The sequence below is a fragment of the Erythrolamprus reginae genome, chromosome 7, assembly GCF_031021105.1.
Source record: "Erythrolamprus reginae isolate rEryReg1 chromosome 7, rEryReg1.hap1, whole genome shotgun sequence".
NCBI classification, from domain to species: domain Eukaryota; kingdom Metazoa; phylum Chordata; class Lepidosauria; order Squamata; family Dipsadidae; genus Erythrolamprus; species Erythrolamprus reginae.
The window spans coordinates 62,716,684-62,737,196 of NC_091956.1; the positions used below are offsets into that span (position 1 = coordinate 62,716,684).

The following is a 20,513-nucleotide window of genomic DNA, read 5'->3' on the forward strand; positions in this document are numbered from 1 at the left end:
AAAAGGGGGTGCTTCGCCCCAGCCCGATCAACTCGGCTTCGGCCAAACCGAGGTGTTACCACAGTGAAGGAAAGGTGCCGGCTACAAAGCGAGAGAGAGAGAGAGAGGGGAGCCCTTCAGCATGGGAAAGAAGAAGCAGGTAGCAGCAGCAGCAGCTGCCGCCTTTTGGTCAAAGGAGCGGGAGGTTTCCCCCTCTCGCCTGCCTGGGTTTCTCTCTCTGGCGCAGTGCATGGGAGGCAGCCTCGCGCCTGGTGTATAGGAGGCGCGTGCTCCTCTTTGCCGCCTCAGAGTCCCTCTTTTTTTTTTAAGCCTTAAAGTTTTGGATTTTTTTTATTTCCCTTCCCTCCCCTTCTCCTTTGCCAGCGACTATCCTCCTCCTCTTCTTCCTCCTCCTCCCCCCACCCAAATTCCGAGCTTTTATTTCTTTCCTAATGGGTTTGCACGCATTATTTGCTTTTACATTGATTCCTATGGGGAAAATTGCTTCTACTTACAAACGTTTCTACTTAAGAACCTGGTTGCAGAACAAATTAAGTTCTTAAGTAGAGGTACCACTGTACTTTGATTTCAGCTCAAGTTATTTGGGTAAAAAAAATGCTAACAGCATTATGCACTATTAAGTCAACTTCAGCTAGTGCAATGCCCAAGCGCTCTTTTCATGACTGAATATTTTTATTCGAATATAAATGAGGTGATTGCTTTGATCCTTTCCAGTATGTCTCATGTGACTAAGGCTAATATTTTATACATTCTAAAATTATTTACTTATTAACATGTACACCAGGGATAAAATTCGATTGGATTGGGTGAGCTGGCAGCAGCAATTTGAAGTGGTTTGCCAAACTGGTAAAAATCACCCCTGGTTTTTTCTGCCCACCCCTGCCCTGCTCGAGAAGAAGACCTGGCTGAATTTTTCTTCCTCCCTTCACAGAAAGGGAAGGGAGCCTGCTTGGAAGAGAGCTGCGGCAGTTGGCCTGCCCCTTTAAGGTACTTCAACCTCTGGGAGAAAAGGGCCCGGGGAGGGGACGGTAAAGGGAACAGCTCTGCTAAGAATGGAGGGATAAAAATTTGGATTCCCTCTGCTATAGGATTCAACATTAAATGCTGTAACAGAGAGAGAATCTAGAAACATAGAAACATAGAAGACTGACGGCAGAAAAAGATCTCATGGTCCATCTAGTCTGCCCTTATACTATTTCCTGTATTTTATCTTACAATGGATATATGTTTATCCCAGGCATGTTTAAATTCAGTTACTGTGGATTTACCAACCACGTCTGCTGGAAGTTTGTTCCAAGGATCTACTACTCTTTCAGTGAAATAACATTTTCTCACGTTGCTTTTGATCTTTCCCCCAACTAACTTCAGATTGTGTCCCCTTGTTCTTGTGTTCACTTTTCTATTAAAAACACTTCCCTCCTGAACCTTATCTAACCCTTTAACATATTTAAATGTTTCGATCATGTCCCCCCTTTTCCTTCTGTCCTCCAGACTATACAGATTGAGTTCATTCAGTCTTTCCTGATATGTTTTATGCTTAAGACCTTCCACCATTGTTGTAGCCCGTCTTTGGACCTGTTCAATTTTGTCAATATCTTTTTGTAGGTGAGGTCTCCAGAACTGAACACAGTATTCCAAATGGGGTCTCACCAGCGCTCTATATAAGGGGATCACAGCCTCCCTCTTCCTGCTTGTTATACCTCTAGCTATGCAGCCAAGCATCCTACATACTTTTCCTACTGCCCGACCACACTGCTCACCCATTTTGTTGCTTCATTTACAGTGGAGCTTCTACAGCCTGTCCTTTTAGGATAGTCCCTAAGAGGGAGGGAGCAAGCGAGACCATAAAAGGAGCATCAGCTCCCCTGTGAATGGAGAGAAGTTAGGATTCTGTCTGCCACAGGATTCAATGTGGCCTCCTTGTTGGGCTCATACACACAGAGCAAACAAGAGAAGACGAGAAGCAGCCAGGTGGAATGCTAGAAGACTTGGCCAAACTTTTCTCTTGGTTCTGTGGCCGTGGCTTCATGGACGTCGCGCCGCCCCACCTTCCTGTGAGTTACGTCAAGATGGTCACACTATGCAGTCACATGATCCTCTCCCCCAAGCCGTGCCCACAGAACTGGTAGGGAAAAAGTTTGAATGTCACCCCTATAACCTTAACGCATGAAAATGAGGGGAAAGAAAAAAGATATTACTTTTTCTAGTTCTTCTTCAACTGCTCGCTTTTCTCTAATAGCTCGCTCTACTTGGTTTTGCTTTTCTCCACATTCCTATAAAGCAAAGCAATAACAGAATATGTATTTTTTAGAAATCAGTAAGTGACAGATTCATGCATGTAAATTGTATGTGTAAGAGGCAAACAAAATCGGGATAAATAATGAAGTCTGTCCTCAGTTATGAATATGTATTTATGATCTATGAAATTGCCACAAATGCCATTCACTGTAAACTTTACCTTTCGATTAACTTTAACATGTTTTTAGATTAATAAATACCTGCACTGAAGTAATACAGGTTTAAGTTAAGTGATTTTGTAATTTTTAAAATTATATTTCAGAGTAATTTCCTTCAAATCGTACTCAGCAAGAAGGATTTAGACCTCTTCTCTACCTCCAATATAAATTCCTAAAGGCAAAATCTAGAACCATCATGTATATTTCTATATAAGATATATTAAATATGCTATTTGAACAAAAATTTGTGACCCATACATTTTTTACAAATTACCTTTATCTGCTGTTCCAAATAGTAGCATCCCACATGAAAAAGTATTTTTACCATTACATTTAATGAAATTGTGAATGGTTAGACACAGAAGATTTTTTTGCCTGGAGAAACTAAAGAAGTAAAACTGGTTGTTGCTTTGTGGTGCTGAATTTTAAAATGCTTATTTTTCTTAAGTGAAATTCAACGTAGGGGGAAAAGACTAGAACGTAAACTTCTAATTATTTGTTAAACTTATTTGCTGCCTATCTCGTCTTGGGGCTACTTTAGGCAGTAGAAATTTAAGCAAAATGTACAACTTACCATCTGAAGTGCAGCAATTTCTTCTATTAAACGTGAAATTTGAATATTGTATCGTTTCCTCTCGTTTTCTACCTATTTTTTTTTTTTAAAGGGATATTATTCTGTGTTATTATGATGGTTTCTTATATGGTTACATAATACATTTTTTAGGAATACAACAGGTTGCAATATCCTTAAGATTTATATTAATATTGTTTCCTGATTGCTTATTTATGCCTTATGACAATCATTAAGTGTTTTGCCTCATGATTCTTGACAAATGTTCTTTTATGTACACTGAGAGCATATGAACCAAAGACAAATTCTTTGTGGGTCCAATCAGATGTGGCCAATAAAGAATTCTGTTCTGTTCTATTCTAGTTCTGGTTTTTCCAGATGAATTACATGGGCTGTAATGTCCATAGTTGATTGGAATAAATATTTTTTTCTCCCAATAGCAAAATTACCTGAATTATCTATGGGCAAAAAGTGGCATACTTCAATTGAGATAACTTTTAAATATTTAGCTTTCAGAGTAACAATATCAGTATTAAGGTAATTTACAAGAAAATGTGTAGGAAAGTATGAAAATGTTTTAAGCATGGCTGCTTACTTCTTTCCTAGTTCTTAAAGCACCATCTTGAAGCATCTGAGAAACCGCTTGTTCCATATTTTCAATTTCCTCTTCTTTTTGTTTCTCTAATAGCATTGCCTAGAGTTGGAAAGAATGGTCATATTCTAATACAAGGGTCCTGCTGAAGGTAGGTCAAGCCATAACCCTAAAAATACAGCTATTTAACTTTAAGTTTAATAAAACACAGTTGTCCCATACACATATACAATAAATTAATCACCTGACTCTTCTGGAGATTAGCTTCTTCTATGAGTTGCAAGCTGTCTCGGACTTTTGCTACAGCATGATACTTCTCTTTTTCTATAGTCACACATTTTGTTTGCAGCTCCTGAATTTTTTTTTCAAGATTTGTTCTTTCTGATCTTAGCTGTTTGGAATCTTTTGTAGCCACACTAAGTCTGCATAATGGAACAGGGACCAATTCAGTATTGAATTTAGGTTAAGATTAAGTTTACTGCAACTAAAATAGTTGCCTTTCTATCTTTCAAGACCTGATAAAGTTAAATTAAGTCTCTTTTCTCTAATCAAAATCAAATAATTTTGGGGCAGCACCTTTTTGCAGCATCTTTCAAGTAGCTTTCACTGTTACTGTAATAGTTAAATTTCAAATATCTAGAAATAGGAAACCTTTTGACAAACTATACTCCTCAATTGCCGTCAGGCATGGGGGAACTAAAACACCTCCCCCTTGCCCATGTTGTTTTGTTGATTGATTGACTGTGTGCCTGTTTTTTATATATACTGTTTTTTTATGAGATTATTAATTTCAATTGGAATCTGGATGGGTGGGCATTGGATTTGGGATTGTGTACTGTACTGTTTTTTATTATTGTTGTGAGCCGCCCCGAGTTTGCGGAGAGGGGCGGCATATAAATCCAATAAACCTAACCTAAACCTAAACCTCAGCGTTCCATCGGCTTGTGCAACTTTAGGGGATGGACAAACAATGGAAACACTTAACTTTTTGGCATCATAATGTTTAAACATGTTCAAATCAATCAAAACTTATGTTTTTTTAAAATTGTATTATTTGATATGTTTTTTTAAATTACCTTTTCTTAAACAGAAATTTAAGGAAATTGGTTATAACCTTGTAGAAATGGCAGACCTCTCAGACTTTCAAAGAGGCCAAATTGTTGGTGCTCGAATGGCAGGCGCTAGTGTAACAGAAGTGCCCGAGAGGTTTCAAGAGGTAGTGTCTCAAAAGTAATGACTGCTTTTAAAAGAGAAGGGAAAACGTCCTCAGCTAAGTACAGGTCTGGTCGAAAGTCAAAGTTGTCTGAGAGAGACCGTCGGACTCTAAAGCGAATTGTTAGAGCGGATTGCAAGACCACAGCTCCTAAAATCACTGCAGAGACATGCACAGAACCCAGTTTCCACAAAAACTGTTCAAAGGGAGCATCACAAATCTGGATTCCACGGAAGAGCTGTAATTAGAAAACCTCTGCTCTCAAAGACAAATGTTTCAAAGCGTTTAGAGTGGTGTAGAAACCACCAGAAATGGTCCCTCAAGCAGTGGCAAAATGTGATTTTCTCTGATGAATCATCGTTTACCCTTTTTCCGACCTCTGGCCGTGTTTACGTCTGGAGACAGCCAAAAGAATCATTTCATCCAGACTGCCTTCTCCCAACCATCAAACATGGCAGGGGTTCAGTGATGATCTGGGGTGCTATTTCTTGGAAATCCGGCGGGCCAATTATTTCCCTTCACAGAAGAATTAACAGCCATCACTATTTAGGACTTTTGGCTTTTCCCAAATTCATCCTATGGTTCAAGAACTGTTTCCAGAGGGGGATGCCATCTTTCAAGATGATAATGCACCAATCCATAGAGCAAAAATTGTTAAAGAATGGCACGAGGAACATTCTAATGAAATTCAGCATCTCATCTGGCCACCACAATCACCAGACCTCAACATTATTGAGCATTTATGGTCGATTTTGGAGATTCAAGTAAGAAGTCGATTTCCACCTCCATCATCTCTAAAAGAACTGGAGGGTGCTTTAAATGAAGAATGGGCTAAAATTTCTTTGGAAACAATTCACAATTTGTATGAATCAATACCTCGGAGAATTGAGGCTGTATTTGCCGCAAAAGGTGGACCAACACCATATTAAAAGATATTTTGATGGTTTTTCAAGGTGTTTCCATGTTTTTGTCCATCGCCTGTATTGCTCTCAAATCTAATTTGGATTATCTGCATATTAAAAAGATAAACCTCTCTAAATATGAAATATGCTGACTACACAAATATATTATTTTTACATCACCACTCAATGTTCAATCTCATGAAAATAATAAACTTTAATTTTGATCATTTTATTATTCTCCATACAAGCCTTGTAAATATTTATTGCTTTATAAATATTTTTAAGTTAGAAAAGTGTTTCTTAAATTTTGAGGTTACTTTTTTTCAAGAAGAGTCTGAAGTTTAGGCTAAACTTTAAACATATTTTTGACTGGCTAAATCCAAGTTGACACATTTATCATTGATTTAAAACCTGAAAAAAAACCAAGGTAGCTCTAAAACGCCAACCAATTTTGTAACCAATTTTGACAGTAAGTCAATACTGGACTTAATGTTTATTCTTGGGGGCCACAAAAATAATAATCAACTAAAATTCATTCAATGAAAGAAATTATGCTGATCGAATGTTTCTGTACAACTTTATTCTGAAATAGGATTATAGTGTTAAAGTGGAAGTTATTATTTAATAATGTACCTTGTCTCCAATTGTTTTATGCTTAACTTCAATTTTTGAAAGCGTTTATCTGATGCCTCCTCTTTTTCACGAGCATTTAGAACCTCTTCTTCCTAAACACCAGAAAAGTCAGAACTTTATGTCCAGCAGAAATAGAGTCCAGCAATATAAACTTCTATTTTGAAAGCTGAAAAAGGATCTGTTCAACCTTTCTGTTTATTTGGCTGCGAAGATCCTCAATGAATCTCATCATTTCACTCGCTTTTGCAACTGCTGTTCTCAAGTCCAATTTGGATTTTCTGCATATTAAAAAGATAAATCTCTCTAAGTAATACACTGACTACACAAATATCATGTTTTTACATTACCATTTCATGTTCAATCGCAAGGAAAAAACTCCGGATACAGACAAATTATGCTCTTGCACAACAAATTATTGCACCAGAAAAAGTCGCATCTTGGTCAATTTTATTGTCTTTTGGGGAACATATTTGACAGCATTTACAGTTCATTTCTCAAAAGATCTACTCATCAGTGTGTGATAAACATGACATTTTGGTGCAGATAGATAATTTTCTAGCTCATACACAGTATATGTAGTAACAGCACATTTATTATAGCGGAAAGGCTTTCTTCATTATCTCCTGAAGTTGTAACAGAGGTCAGCACTTGCTCACAATATTACATCTCCACAGATAGCTATAAACTTCCACCTGATGATGATGTGCAATAAGCCATACAATACTTTTGAAAAGCCTCATTGCACAGGTCAGATTATTACCTGTGTGCTTTTAAAAAAAAGTGCTTTAAGATTTAGAAATCTATACCTTTGTTCCTTGCGCAGCTGTTCCATCTCTACATTTTGTTCCGTTAGTGTTTTCTGAAACACCTGATTAATCTGTAAACAAAATTATTTTAAAATATGTGGTACTGCGGTTAAAAAAAACATTGAGAGCCAGTAGGCTAGTATGGTCAAAATGTTGGGCTATGAATGCAGAGACTAGGGTCTAGAATACCGTCAAGCAACTGAAACTCATAAGGAGAGATTGTCTACCAAAATGGCTTGCTTCCCCCCCTGCTCTTTTACACACTGAAAGCAATGCAGTCACACCAGCAACAGGAAAGGGCCAGGCAAAGGAGAAACTGACTACAGAACAAAAATTGCTTGCATTTTTTGCCTCTGTCCTTGCAGAGCAAAATTATTGGAGAGCAAGAGAGGGTTGAGGTGCAATCACATTGCTTTTGATGTGTACAAGACAATAAGCAGGTACCTGAATATTGCAAAGGGTGGGAAAATGATGAGGGACACAAAAATCTAAGATATGAAATTCACTAGTTATCACTTTACAGTGCAAAATACATAGTCATGTAATTTCACATTAATAACTGCTTTGCTTAGCAACAGAGTTGCCAGTCCCAATTAAAGTTGTCAAACAAGACTACAGTACCTGCATTTTGCTTAGCAGCAACAAAAAATCTTTCTCTTTCAACTAACTATGACTATAATAAAATTCAGTTATGTGCTACTGAATTTATTTCATTGAAACTTTTAAAATTGTCAATACACAAGTAGTATTTGTTGTAAATTCAGTGGTATTTCAAGGTTTGCTTGTTTTAGATGCACCAGCATTACACATTGCGTTCAGCCACATACATTAAAAAAACCAAATCTTTTCTTGCTTTGCTGGTATCTGTTTGAATTTACCGTATATACTCGAGTATAAGCCGACCCGAGTATAAGCTGAGGCACCAAATGTTGCCACAAAAACTGGGAAAACGTATTGACCCGAGTATAAGCCGAGGTTAGAAAATGCAGTGGCTACTGGTAACTTATAAAAATGGAAAACAATAAAATTACATTAATTGAGACATGTTTTAGAATATTTATTTTAAAGAAAACCAGTAAACTAGCTCTGTAAATTTAAAAGAGGGTAAACAAATTAACAATATTAACAATAAATTAAAAAGTAAAAAAAAATAGCTCGATCAGGAAGCTAAAACCTAAGAGTTAAAATCCTTCAAAACTGGATTCCTTCTCATCATTAATTGGATTTACATTATTGTTCTGTTTTTATATATGCTGTGAGCCACCCTGAGTCCTTGGAGAGGGATTGCATACAAATCCAATTAAATAAATAAATAAACAAACAAACAAACAAATAAGTGTATCCAAAGAAGAGCTTCAGCATTAGCTGCTGTGAGGTTATCAGCATAGAAAACCAAATAGATAGATAGATAGATAGATAGATAGATAGAAATAGATAGATAGATAGATATAGATAGAAAGATAGATAGACAGACAGACAGACAGATAGAAAAATAGATAGATAGATAGATAGGTAGGTAGAAATAGATACAGATAGATAGATAGATAGATAGATAGATAGAAAGAAAAATAGTTAGATAGAAAAATAGATAGATAGAAATAGATACAGATAGATGATAGATAGATAGATAGATATAGATAGAAAGATAGACAGACAGACAGACAGATAGAAAAATAGATAGATAGATAGATAGAAAGAAATAGATACAGATAGATAGATAGATAGATAGATAGAAAAATAGATAGATAGAAAAATAGATAGATAGAAAGATAGACAGATAGAAAAAGAATTCCTGTCTAGCTCTGCCTCATAACACATTATTAGATCCTATCCAAGCAAGGACAGCAACTACCACAAAATACCATTTTTTAAACAGTTTAAATCCTTTCAAAGGAGGGGGAGGAGAATCTGACAGCAGGGGGCCTTTTTAGTCTGACTCACCATTGCAAATGGCTGCCTTCTTTGCTTGAGGCAGGGAGAGGAACTACAGCGTGCAAGAGGAGACAAAAGCTGGTGTCTCCTCGCTCTGGCTCAAGCAATGGCGCCCTCGTGTGGTGACTTTGTCAATGACCCGAGTATAAGCCGAGGCTGTGTTTTTCAGCCCATTTTTGGGGCTAAAAAACTCGGCTTATACTCGAGTATATACGGTAGTTTCATTATCTTGTTTCATTTATATTCTTTGTTGTTCTTGCTTTAAAAAAACCCTTCTCATTTCAACTTCATTTGATTCCAATAGTCATGAATTTAAAAGCAGAAATTAATAGAGGAAGAAAGAAAATATTTTAAACTAATACTGCATAGTCAAAGAAATAGGCAATAAAACTTAGTAATCGTGGATTCTGCAGATAAACCTTTTCCTAAATAGCAATTAAACTAGAACAGATGAAAAATACAGTATAAGCCGCTATGTAATTTATAAACATGTAAGTAAAAAGACAGTTTATATAGCTTTAGGAAAAGTGATATCTATTTAGAAGATGTATTTTGTTTTACATTTTTCTACTGTTATGACTAGTCTAATATAATGTTATTACAATTTCAGTATTTCACTTACTGAGTCAATTGTTTCATTAGTAAAATTCAATTGTTTTGTTAGCTGTTGAAAGCTTGTCAATTGATCCTAGAAAGAGAATAATACAGAGTATTGGAATTACAATCCAGAGGGTTGATCAACATAAAATTAAATGCTAAAATAAAATATATTAAATATTTAGGTATTAAATACTTAATTTTAGTAATAAAGTATAACATTATTAGTGGCTGTTGTCCAGATTTGGGAGTCATCCAATTTATTTATTTTTTAAAAAAATCATAGAACAGCATAAAGCAGGAATGATCTAAAGCAGGGGTCTCCATCCTTGACAACTTTAAGCCTGGCAGACTGCAACTTCCAGAATTCCCCAGCCAGCTTTGAAGAGTTAAAGTCCACCAGGCTTAAAGTTGCCAAGGTTGGATACCCCTGATCTAAAATATTCATTTTTCTAACATTTTGTGTTTGTGTGCACATTTACATATCTGAGACTTAAAATAAATAAATACCTTCAAATAAAATACTGTAGATAAAAAAAAAATGTATTTCTGCAACAAGATTCAAAAGTTTTCAAGTGAATGAAACACATTTATTGAATAGAATATACTTCTAAATTGAATAAATTACTCACAGATAATCCTATAACAAGTATTTTAAAATCCACAAGATATCCAAAATCAAACAATGTCCTTTTCCTAAACATACATTCAGGTTTCAAACCACTGAAATCATTGGGGAGCTGGATTCCAAGGGATCTAACATAAACTGAAAGATAATTTTTACACGCAAACACAAACCATTACTTTCCAAATGCATCTCTTGAACTTTATATTCCTTTCCTAAAGAGTGGTTAGAATGCAGTACTTCTGCTTACTGCCAGCTGCCAGGATTTCTCACTGGCTCACGGCTGAGTCGTCCTTCCATGATTGTAAAAGGAGGACCCAGATTGTTGGGGCAATATGCTGACACTGAAAACTGCTTATAGAGGACTGTAAAGCAGTGTGAAGCAATACATAAGTGCTATTGCTAAAAACAAAATGAAAAACACACTCCTCCCTCTGCCATCTCACAAATAGTCTGAAAAGTTCAGCTCTGTTTTCTGCTATGACATCTCTTTCTCTCTATTTTACACACCATCTATATAAATGATCCACTCTATTACTTGCCCAAAGACCTTTAAAATCTTTTTAATGAAAAAGTTGGCTATCTAAAACTAGTGGGAAAAAGTTGTATTCATCTTAATTTATTTTAATGCATATGTATCAGTATGTTACTTTTTGCTTCTGCCTTTCCCCAATATGAATTTGGGCTTCTGTCATGTGTTCCTGGTAGATCTGTTGAAGTCGCTCCAATTCCCGTGAAACCGTCTGCCAAAGTTCTAAAACATGTTCTTTTTCCTTAAAATTGAAAGATTGAAAAAAGAAGGTTAGAATTTCCCTTTCCAATTGTTTTTGAGGGGTGTATGGAGTGCTCAGGGAGAGGTGTAGGTGCATGTCGTGTCCTTTTACAGCAGCTCATTTAGGGCACCTTGTTCATCTTTGGTTCTCAGCTCTCATCTGTGGCTTCTAATAGCTGTAGCATGCACAGCAGCTACACCCCAGGAAACTTCAACAGGCTGGCCAAACAGGCTGAGAGTAGCCGATGGGTCATGAACCTTTGGCAAGATAGGGATGTGTCTATCCCAAGCATGTGAAGACAAATTCTGGTGGACTGAGTGGATCAAACCTACTAGAATAGGTCAACGGTCATGAAGACGTCTCTGCAAACGATGTGGTATGCTAAGAGCACGGCAAGACACGAAAGACGCCCTAGTCAACCTCTAGGACACTGCAAACCTCCACTGCCTTGTGGTTATATCCATCATTGGTAAAGGCTTCAGAAGTAAACCTTGATGCAAAATCTGGAGCTGGAGTCCTAGAAGCAGTTCGTGACTGTGTACAGCCACGTTCTGATAACTCCTACAACATAGCTGGAACCAATTGTATTGGCCTTTGCCATTCCATTGAATTAGTTCAGAGATGTGGAGAGGATCTTCTGCCTGGGTAACAGTCTATTCTCCATATTAACTTACCCAGGCTTCATGCTCTGGGGAGTCCAGAGCATGATACCATAGTTTTTCGAGACCGAAGGATGCCAATGCAATTATTTTTGAGTATTAAATGTCTGAAAAGATTTATTACTTCATATCTATTATATGATACAATTTTAAACATCATTTTATGAGATAAATATTTGTTCCCTAGTTAATTTATATTAAAAATAAAAGCACAATTATCTGAAATTATGAACATCTCTGTGCCTATTAATGACAAAATAGCCTACAAATATTAATGTGTATTCCTTTCCTGTTGTCATTTAAATATTCAAAATTTCTATTTAATATCAGTTCATATCAATGTCTTGACATTAAAAATAAACATTAATATTAAAATGATATACTATAATCTTCAGCTACAACAAAAATGTGTCATAAATGAATGTGCCAAAATTGAAAGGCAATTTAGGACTATTGGAACCTAGACATAAAACTCAACCAAAGCAAATATTTTAATTTTCTCACTTTATTTGCTAGTTGCAACTGTTCTTGAAGGCTTCTTATTAAGTTTTCATCCATAAATGTAGCATCCCTTGAAACAGAACCAGATGGCAGAGCTTCCAACTGCTTTTCAATTGCTGCTTTTAACTCCTCATGCAATCTGTAAAACCATACAATAAGAGGTGGATCAGTTGTAAAACAGCAACAAAATTATAAGTAGTTCTATTGTCAGACAATTAAGAATTGTAATTCAAAAAAAAAAACATTTTAGTTATTCATGAAATAATAATCACATTATTTCCAGCAAACCCCCAGTTCCAAGGTATCTGTATTTATTGCACAGCAAGGATAAGACAAAATATTTACTCAGTAGTTTCTTGCTATATGACACAAACAATATATAATTAGCATTATTTTTATGGCATTACCTTTCATTTTCTTTGATGACTTGCTCAAGTTTCAGCCTCATTTCTTTCATCTGCATCTAAAACCAAGAAAAACAGATTAAATATTTTGTTTTGAAGATATAATAGAACACATGCAATACATATTTGGCATGACACTAAGATATTTGAATGTCAATTAAAATGTTGCCCTTTCTAGTTTATGAAACAAGATGTTTCAAATTAGAAATATAAACATATTTTTGAATTATTAACAATAATGACAATATTATTTTATTAGCTATGATTCAGTGATTTTTAAAAAAAAGATATCTCACCAAAATATTTGAATTATAAACATTATGGTTGTTTTTTAAATTACTTAGTAAGTTATATTAGTGGTAAACGTAGCTTTAAATTTGTACCTGACAGTATTTCAATTGTTCTTTCATTTCTCCAAGATGTTTATCATATTCAGCATCTCTAGAAGATAATAAAAAAATTGAGGAGAAATTGGAAAAATGGAATAAATTACCTATTTCAATGTTTGGAAGAATCTCAACGATTAAAATGGTAATTCTTCTGCAAATGCTGTACTTATTTCAGACAATTCCAACCATTCTAAATAGGAAATTTTTCGAAAAGCTGAATAAAATTTTGGCAAACCTACTATAGATTAATATTTTATATTGTATATCTTGACTCATAAAATATCAAGGGGTTACAACAAGCAAACCAGAATAATTTCATTTGAAGTTAGGAATCAACAATGTTCTGATGTATACAACCCAGGATCCTTAACTAATTATTGTAAAAACTAGATATAACTGTAAACTTAAGTGAAAATGTTTAAATTCCCTCTACTTTTGTATCAGTTGAAAAGAAAGATATTTTATATAAAATAATTCCTTCCCTTTCAGTTTGCCCAGATAAAGGAGGGAACACAAAATGATTTTATGAAGTTTTCTAGTAGAACCTTTACCTCCTACAAAATGACAGCTAATATATATATATATATATATATATATATATATATATATATATATATATATATATATATATATTTAAAAAAAAACAAACTCAATGCTAGTTATGCCAATATTTTTAAGAGATGAAAGGAAGGGAAAGAGCAAATTATCAAGCTCTACTGTCATAAAACATTAGCTGCTAAGGCATGGAATGCTCTGGAATTATTTTCCAGGTAAAAGAGTCAGATTCTGCCAAGAATGATTAAATTATCATCAAAATATTTAGAAGAGACATGGAAAGTTTTGATAAATTTATTTGTGATTGACTTAAGAACCACTGAAATGAATAACTTAACTTTAAATTCAATTAACTTCAGCAGATCAGCTCTCTACATGATTGTATATGGATGCAGTTCATGGAATCTTACTTTTCTTAATCACAAATCCAATTCCTCTATTCTGAGTGCAGTATATTGTTTTAAATAATGTATACACACAGTTTTACAAACACACACACCTGTGTGCGTGCACGCACACACACACACACACACACACACACACAGATCAAGATAAAAAAATGATAATTCACTTTTAGGTATTTTGAAATTGCATTTTATACATTATTTATAATGCAAATAAATACCATTACCTTTGGTCTAGGATGTGATCTGTTATATCTGTTATACTGTCATCTTCAAAGCCATTATTCTGAAAATAAACATTTTATTTTATTGACGTTTATATCATCATAAAAATATTTTAAAACCTCTAAAATTTAACTCAATAAGTCTTCATATTTAAATCAAAGTATTCCTAATGTATTATCTTGTAGGGTGCATTGGCTGCCTAAATATTTTATCAATAAATTAAAATGAAATTCCGTATGGATTCAAATTGAATTCAAGGAGCATAAACTTAGCTTTTCACATCTTATTCTGTTTTCACATTTATATATTATTTCCATTCTTTGATTATCTTCAGAAACTCAAAATGACTTTAATAGAATAGAGAGAAATATTTGCCAACTGTATTTATTACCTTATAATAAGCAAGAATGCAACTAATTATTTACTTAGCATTTCATTAAATGTTAAAGCTGATTGAAGGGTCAATTCCATTAAGGGCATTTACCGTATATACTCGAGTATAAGCCGACCCGAGTATAAGCCGAGGCACCAATTTTTGCCACAAAAACTGGGAAAACGTATTGACCCGAGTATAAGCCGAGGTTAGAAAATGCAGTGGCTACTGGTAACTTATAAAAATGGAAAACAATAAAATTACATTAATTGAGACATGTTTTAGAATATTTATTTTAAAGAAAACCAGTAAACTAGCTCTGTAAATTTAAAAGAGGGTAAACAAATTAACAATATTAACAATAAATTAAAAAGTAAAAAAAGTAGCTCGATCAGGAAGCTAAAACCTAAGAGTTAAAATCCTTCAAAACTGGATTCCTTCTCATCATTAATTGGATTTACATTATTGTTCTGTTTTTATACTGTATATGCTGTGAGCCACCCTGAGTCCTTGGAGAGGGATTGCATACAAATCCAATTAAATAAACAAACAAACAAACAAACAAACAAATAAGTGTATCCAAAGAAGAGCTTCAGCATTAGCTGCTGTGAGGTTATCAGCATAGAAAACCAAATAGATAGATAGATAGATAGATAGATAGATAGATAGATAGAAATAGATAGATAGATATAGATAGAAAGATAGATAGACAGACAGACAGAAAAATAGATAGATAGATAGATAGAAATAGATACAGATAGATAGATAGATAGATAGAAAAATAGTTAGATAGAAAAATAGATAGATAGAAATAGATACAGATAGATGATAGATAGATAGATAGATAGATAGATATAGATAGAAAGATAGACAGACAGACAGATAGAAAAATAGATAGATAGATAGATAGATAGATAGATAAAGAAATAGATACAGATAGATAGATAGATAGATAGATAGATAGAAAAATAGATAGATAGAAAAATAGATAGATAGAAAGATAGACAGATAGAAAAAGAATTCCTGTCTAGCTCTGCCTCATAACACATTATTAGATCCTATCCAAGCAAGGACAGCAACTACCACAAAATACCATTTTTTAAACAGTTTAAATCCTTTCAAAGGAGGGGGAGGAGAATCTGACAGCAGGGGGCCTTTTTAATCCGACTCACCATTGCAAATGGCTGCCTTCTTTGCTTGAGCTAGGGAGAGGAACTACGGCGTGCCAGAGGGGACAAAAGCTGGTGCCTCCTCGCTCTGGCTCAAGCAATGGCGCCCTCGTGTGGTGACTTTGTCAATGACCCGAGTATAAGCCGAGGCTGTGTTTTTCAGCCCATTTTTGGGGCTAAAAAACTCGGCTTATACTCGAGTATATACGGTATATTATTTTTCCTTCAGTGGCCACCAGTACTGTATCTTCTTTTGCTTTTATTTTATTTCATATCAGCTACTCCTTTTGATTATTGATAAACTGGCAATTAAATGTCATTTCATTTGTTTGGAGATGGAGAAAAGAAAAGAGCTGACAGCTGGTAAAATTATAGGACTACTTGGTCTGGACTTCAAAATCCAGATAATGACTGGAAGAAACAAGATATAGAAAATTGTAGCGCTAAAAGGATGCCGCTTACACTACATTTATGGGTGCATCAGGAGCAATAGAACTGAAAGATGGTGAAAGACTTGCAATATGTTAAAATAGACATATAACTGTTTATAACAAATAAGAATACCATAATTTTCTTAAACTTTCATGTTTTAAAAAAATATCGTGAGATTTGGGCAGGATTACTCAAACCTTACGGGAATCAGTGATATTGATTTACAATATTCTGTTGAAAGGTGCTGTTGATGTCATTAGTACAGCCATCATCACAAAAACAGTGCTTCTACCATATATGACAAAGACTTGATTTTTAATAATGCTCAGGGCTCAATTAGCTATAATGGAAATGTCCAAATGTAACTGCTTGGTAGAAATAAATAAATAAATAACTGTATTCAGGCACATTACATAAATAAGCTGCTTTACAGAATGTTCTCTTTTTCAAAAATGAAAATATAAGAACCTTTTTAATAGTGGGTAAGCAAATTTAACTAAATGATTTTCAGGGTTCTTTATGTGATGCTTAGTATAGGTTAAAAGTACTGTACAACCAAAATAGAATCTAGAAATCATTAAAGAAGGATATGAAAAAATATACACCATTTAAAATATGGTCTAATCATACTAATCCTTCCTTTGCAGCCTCTATCAAATTACCAGTAATGCATAAAAAGAGATAACCTTCAGCCAAAAATAAAAGGTGATGATCCTCGATACCCAGTACCTAAATTATATAATACAAATGCATTTTAATGAAATTTTATATGGAACTTACCTTGATATCTTTTGCCATTTTTGAATTTTATCAGAATTCTATATAAAGTTTCTAGGAAGCTGATTTGCCTTTCTGTAGCAGAAACACAAAATCTATGAAATAAAATAAATATAACTGACAAAAAGAGTTTATAATTGCTTTGAACTTTACTTCTAAATCTAAATTCTTAGGAAGTAATGCAAAACAACCTGAAGAGCTTCCACAAAGCTTGCAACAATGCTGTTAAACTTCAGAGCTCTAATCCTGATGTTATCAATGTCAACCATTTAAAAAAAAATCAATTTGAGATATTTGAAAAGTTTACTTGTTATTCAGTCTTAATGTCATGCTTTTATCTTTAGACTACCTAAATACCCATGCTCCACTTACAGAATTATGTGATCAGGCTTGATAAATCACTACTGACAGATTGAAAATCAGTGAGTACAGTGATCCCTCGATCTTCGCGATCTCGATCTTCGAGAAACGCTATATTGCGATTTTTCAAAAAATATTAATTAATATTTTCCCACCCGATGACGTCACTCTCTTCCTTTCTCATCTTTCTTTCTCTCTCTCTTTCTCTATCTTGCTTCTTCCTCTCTCACACTCTCTTCCTCCCTCTCTCATCTCTTTCTTTCCTTCTCTCTCTTTCTCTATCTCTCCCCCTCTTGCTCTCGAGCGGCGGGCGGGCGGGCAGCAGCGAGGAGCCGAAGATCGGGGTTTCCCCGCCGCTCACGCAAAGGGGAAACCCCGATCTTTGGCTCCTCGCTGCTGCGGCGCTGCCGAGCAGATCAGCTGCTGGGCGGCGGAAGGAACCTTCCCTGGGTCTTGCCAGGTGCGGAAGTAAAAACACCATCTGCGCATGCGCGGCCATGGAAAAAAGGGTGTGCATGCGCAGATGGTGTTTTTACTTCCGCACCACTATATCGCGAAAAATCGATTATCGCGAGGGGTCTTGGAACGGAACCCTCGCGATAATCGAGGGATCACTGTAGTTACAATCGGCCTCTCCTGTCCCCTTCTGTCCCTCAGGCTTGCCCCACAGAAGCCTCCTCTATCCTATCCCACTTGCTGCTGTGAAAGTAAAACTGAACCTGAAATTTCTCTCCTCTGCTTGTATTTTGCATTTGGAACAAGTTTCTTTTCAGGTGGGTAGAGAGGAGTAGAACTCCTTAACATCAGAGGGCTGAACACCTAGAAGCCAAACGGGACATACGTGGCAAATTTCAAGTGTGTAGGCTTTAACAGATTAACAGAATTGGAAGGGACCTTGTAGGCCATCTAGTCCAACCTCCTCCTCAAGCAGGAGACCTCCTGGAGCGCTGTTGCTTCTGCCATTCTCCCTTCTTTCTTATACCCCCACCACTGCTCTAGAGCAGTGATTTTCAACCTTTTTTGAGCCATGGCACATTTTTTACATTTACAAAATCCTGGGGCACACCACCAACAAAACTGACACAAAACGACACTCTAACACAGTACATATTATGCATATAGTTAATAATATAGTTTCTAAATGTATTTATACTCACTTAGTGTGAAACCTGGACCTGTTTCGATGAACATCTAGTGGTGGCAACATTTACCTCCATGGGGAGGAGTAGCAGCTTCAACTACTTGCCGCGGCCACACAATGACAAGGGTGCGGCAGCTCGAGCGGGAACCTTCCTGGGCGTAGATGAGAGGCGGCCTGCTATTGGTTCATCGCTAGTGGTCGGGATGAATCCTAGAAGGTGATTGGTCAGTGAGCATTCCCTTTGCCTCCAGTCTTCCTGTCGCTGATAGCTGGTGGGATTGTGAGGGGAATGTTTATGTTCGGATAGAGGCGGCTGACGGCAGGCCGGATAAATGGTCTCTGCGGGCTGTATCCAGCACATGGGCCGTAGTTTGGGGACCCATGTTTAATTTCCCCACGGCACACCTGACCATATCTCAGGGCACACTAGTTGAAAAACTGGTTGAAAAACACTGCTCTAGAGCTCCCTTCTTATAATAATTTTTCCTATAATTAGGGATAGAGAGACTATCCATAATTATAGTTATGAGAAACAGAGTATGTTACCAGTTATCATTGGAGAATCTAAGTCTGAAAACTCACTTCTGATAGCCACATCTTAATCACCTACAAGATTCCCCAGGTAGGATATATATGTACACAAGAAAGTTTGATATTCTACTTCACACTATTTATTTATTTATTTATTTTATTTATTTATTTTGTCCAATACACAATGAGGGTTTTAGTGGGTATATATCTTATATACACATAGTAAAATACATGATGAAGGTTATAGAGGAGATACTCATAGTAAAATATATCTAAAAAGAATAGAAAAGAAGGTATAGTAATAGAACATATCAATGAAAGAGTAGAAGAAGAGATATAGGAATAGAAGAAAGGAATAGGAGATATAGGAGAGCAATAGGACAGGGGACAGAAGGCACTCTAGTGCACTTGTACTCTTAAAACTTAAAACTTTCACATAATTAGGGAAAAACTTTCTTAAAACTTTCACATAATTAGGGAAAAACCAAGGAAAAAGATATATATATATATAAAAGATTTACTATCAGTTGCTGGGACCTGATTATTTATATAAAATTCCCTTTATAAGGATTAAAATTCTCTTTACGGCTTATGTACAAAAATGGAAATTCTAAAGAGATTTCTAAGAGGTTCTTATACATGTATGGCAAAATATTTTAAAAAAATACAAATGACACACGTACATATGTTTCAAATAACCAATGAATACAAACCCGTCAAGGTTTGTTTTGTTTCCTCATATTACAGGCTTAAAGTTGTCGAGGTTGGAGAGTCCCTGCCTTAGACCCCCTTCCTTCCCAAATGAATAAGGAATTCGTGTAACTTCAGTCTCATTATTTAAAGATAAGTAAAAATGAGATCCCTTACCTGGAAGTAATCCCAGTTGAATTTCAGCGGGGAGAGTTAGATGCAAGAGAATTAGGCCGAGACTCTAAACTTTTAGCATCGGCATCGTTTGCTCTAAAGGAAACCTACCCGTGGTGAACGGAGTTACGCATGGCAACAAGCTTTAACTGAACAAGCACGCAGTTAGGGGCGGGGGAGGGGAAGAGATGGTGTACTGTACTGTGTTGGCTGCAGGGGGCGTCACCCCTGGGTTGGTAGCTAATCCTCAGAAGCGAAACGGAAAGGAAAAACTTGCCGAGCGGAAGGTGGACTGTTTTTAAAGCCCATCGGCGCGGGCAGAAGGACGAAACCACCCAACAAATCTGGAAATCCGTGCGGGTTTTCACTTTAAGCAACGTCACCACCCTCCCCTCCAATCACCGCCTTCTTCCCAGGAAAGCGGCACGCCCCGCTTCAATCGCTCCCCTCCAGTGCCGCCGGCGTCTCTAATTGTGAAAAGGGTTTAAAAAATAAAACGGTCGGTGGGTGGGGAGATCGTGCACGGTGTTGTCGGGGGAGAAACAAACAAACAAGCAAGCCCGCCAATCGAATTTCTACTTGAGATAGAGCTAATTTGCTATTGGTTTAAAAAAACGGTCACATGTTTC

General features: G+C 35.9%; 1 protein-coding gene across 11 annotated transcripts in view; it reads right to left on the reverse strand.

Annotated features, from left to right (window-relative positions):
• Window positions 1-20,386, reverse strand: part of SCLT1 (sodium channel and clathrin linker 1) — a 43,082-nt gene extending 22,696 nt beyond the window's left edge. For 5 of the 11 annotated variants that reach the window (XM_070757707.1, XM_070757711.1, XM_070757718.1 and 2 more), the window contains exons 1-15: window positions 19,888-20,381; window positions 16,992-17,083; window positions 14,240-14,298; window positions 13,048-13,105; window positions 12,668-12,723; window positions 12,264-12,399; window positions 10,978-11,100; window positions 9,728-9,793; window positions 7,174-7,244; window positions 6,555-6,645; window positions 6,368-6,459; window positions 3,864-4,041; window positions 3,623-3,721; window positions 3,031-3,102; window positions 2,199-2,273 (exon numbers count right to left, since the gene is read on the reverse strand). In XM_070757707.1, the coding sequence (XP_070613808.1) occupies window positions 2,199-2,273; window positions 3,031-3,102; window positions 3,623-3,721; window positions 3,864-4,041; window positions 6,368-6,459; window positions 6,555-6,645; window positions 7,174-7,244; window positions 9,728-9,793; window positions 10,978-11,100; window positions 12,264-12,399; window positions 12,668-12,723; window positions 13,048-13,105; window positions 14,240-14,298; window positions 16,992-17,009 (1,194 nt within the window). In that variant the 5' untranslated portion in view covers window positions 17,010-17,083; window positions 19,888-20,381. Of the gene's footprint in view, window positions 1-2,198; window positions 2,274-3,030; window positions 3,103-3,622; window positions 3,722-3,863; window positions 4,042-6,367; window positions 6,460-6,554; window positions 6,646-7,173; window positions 7,245-9,727; window positions 9,794-10,977; window positions 11,101-12,263; window positions 12,400-12,667; window positions 12,724-13,047; window positions 13,106-14,239; window positions 14,299-16,991; window positions 17,084-18,505; window positions 18,700-19,887 lie in introns of all 11 variants that reach the window. The other 6 variants (XM_070757709.1, XM_070757716.1, XM_070757708.1 and 3 more) reach the window with 4 other exon arrangements.
• Between the last annotated feature and the right edge of the window lie 127 nt (window positions 20,387-20,513).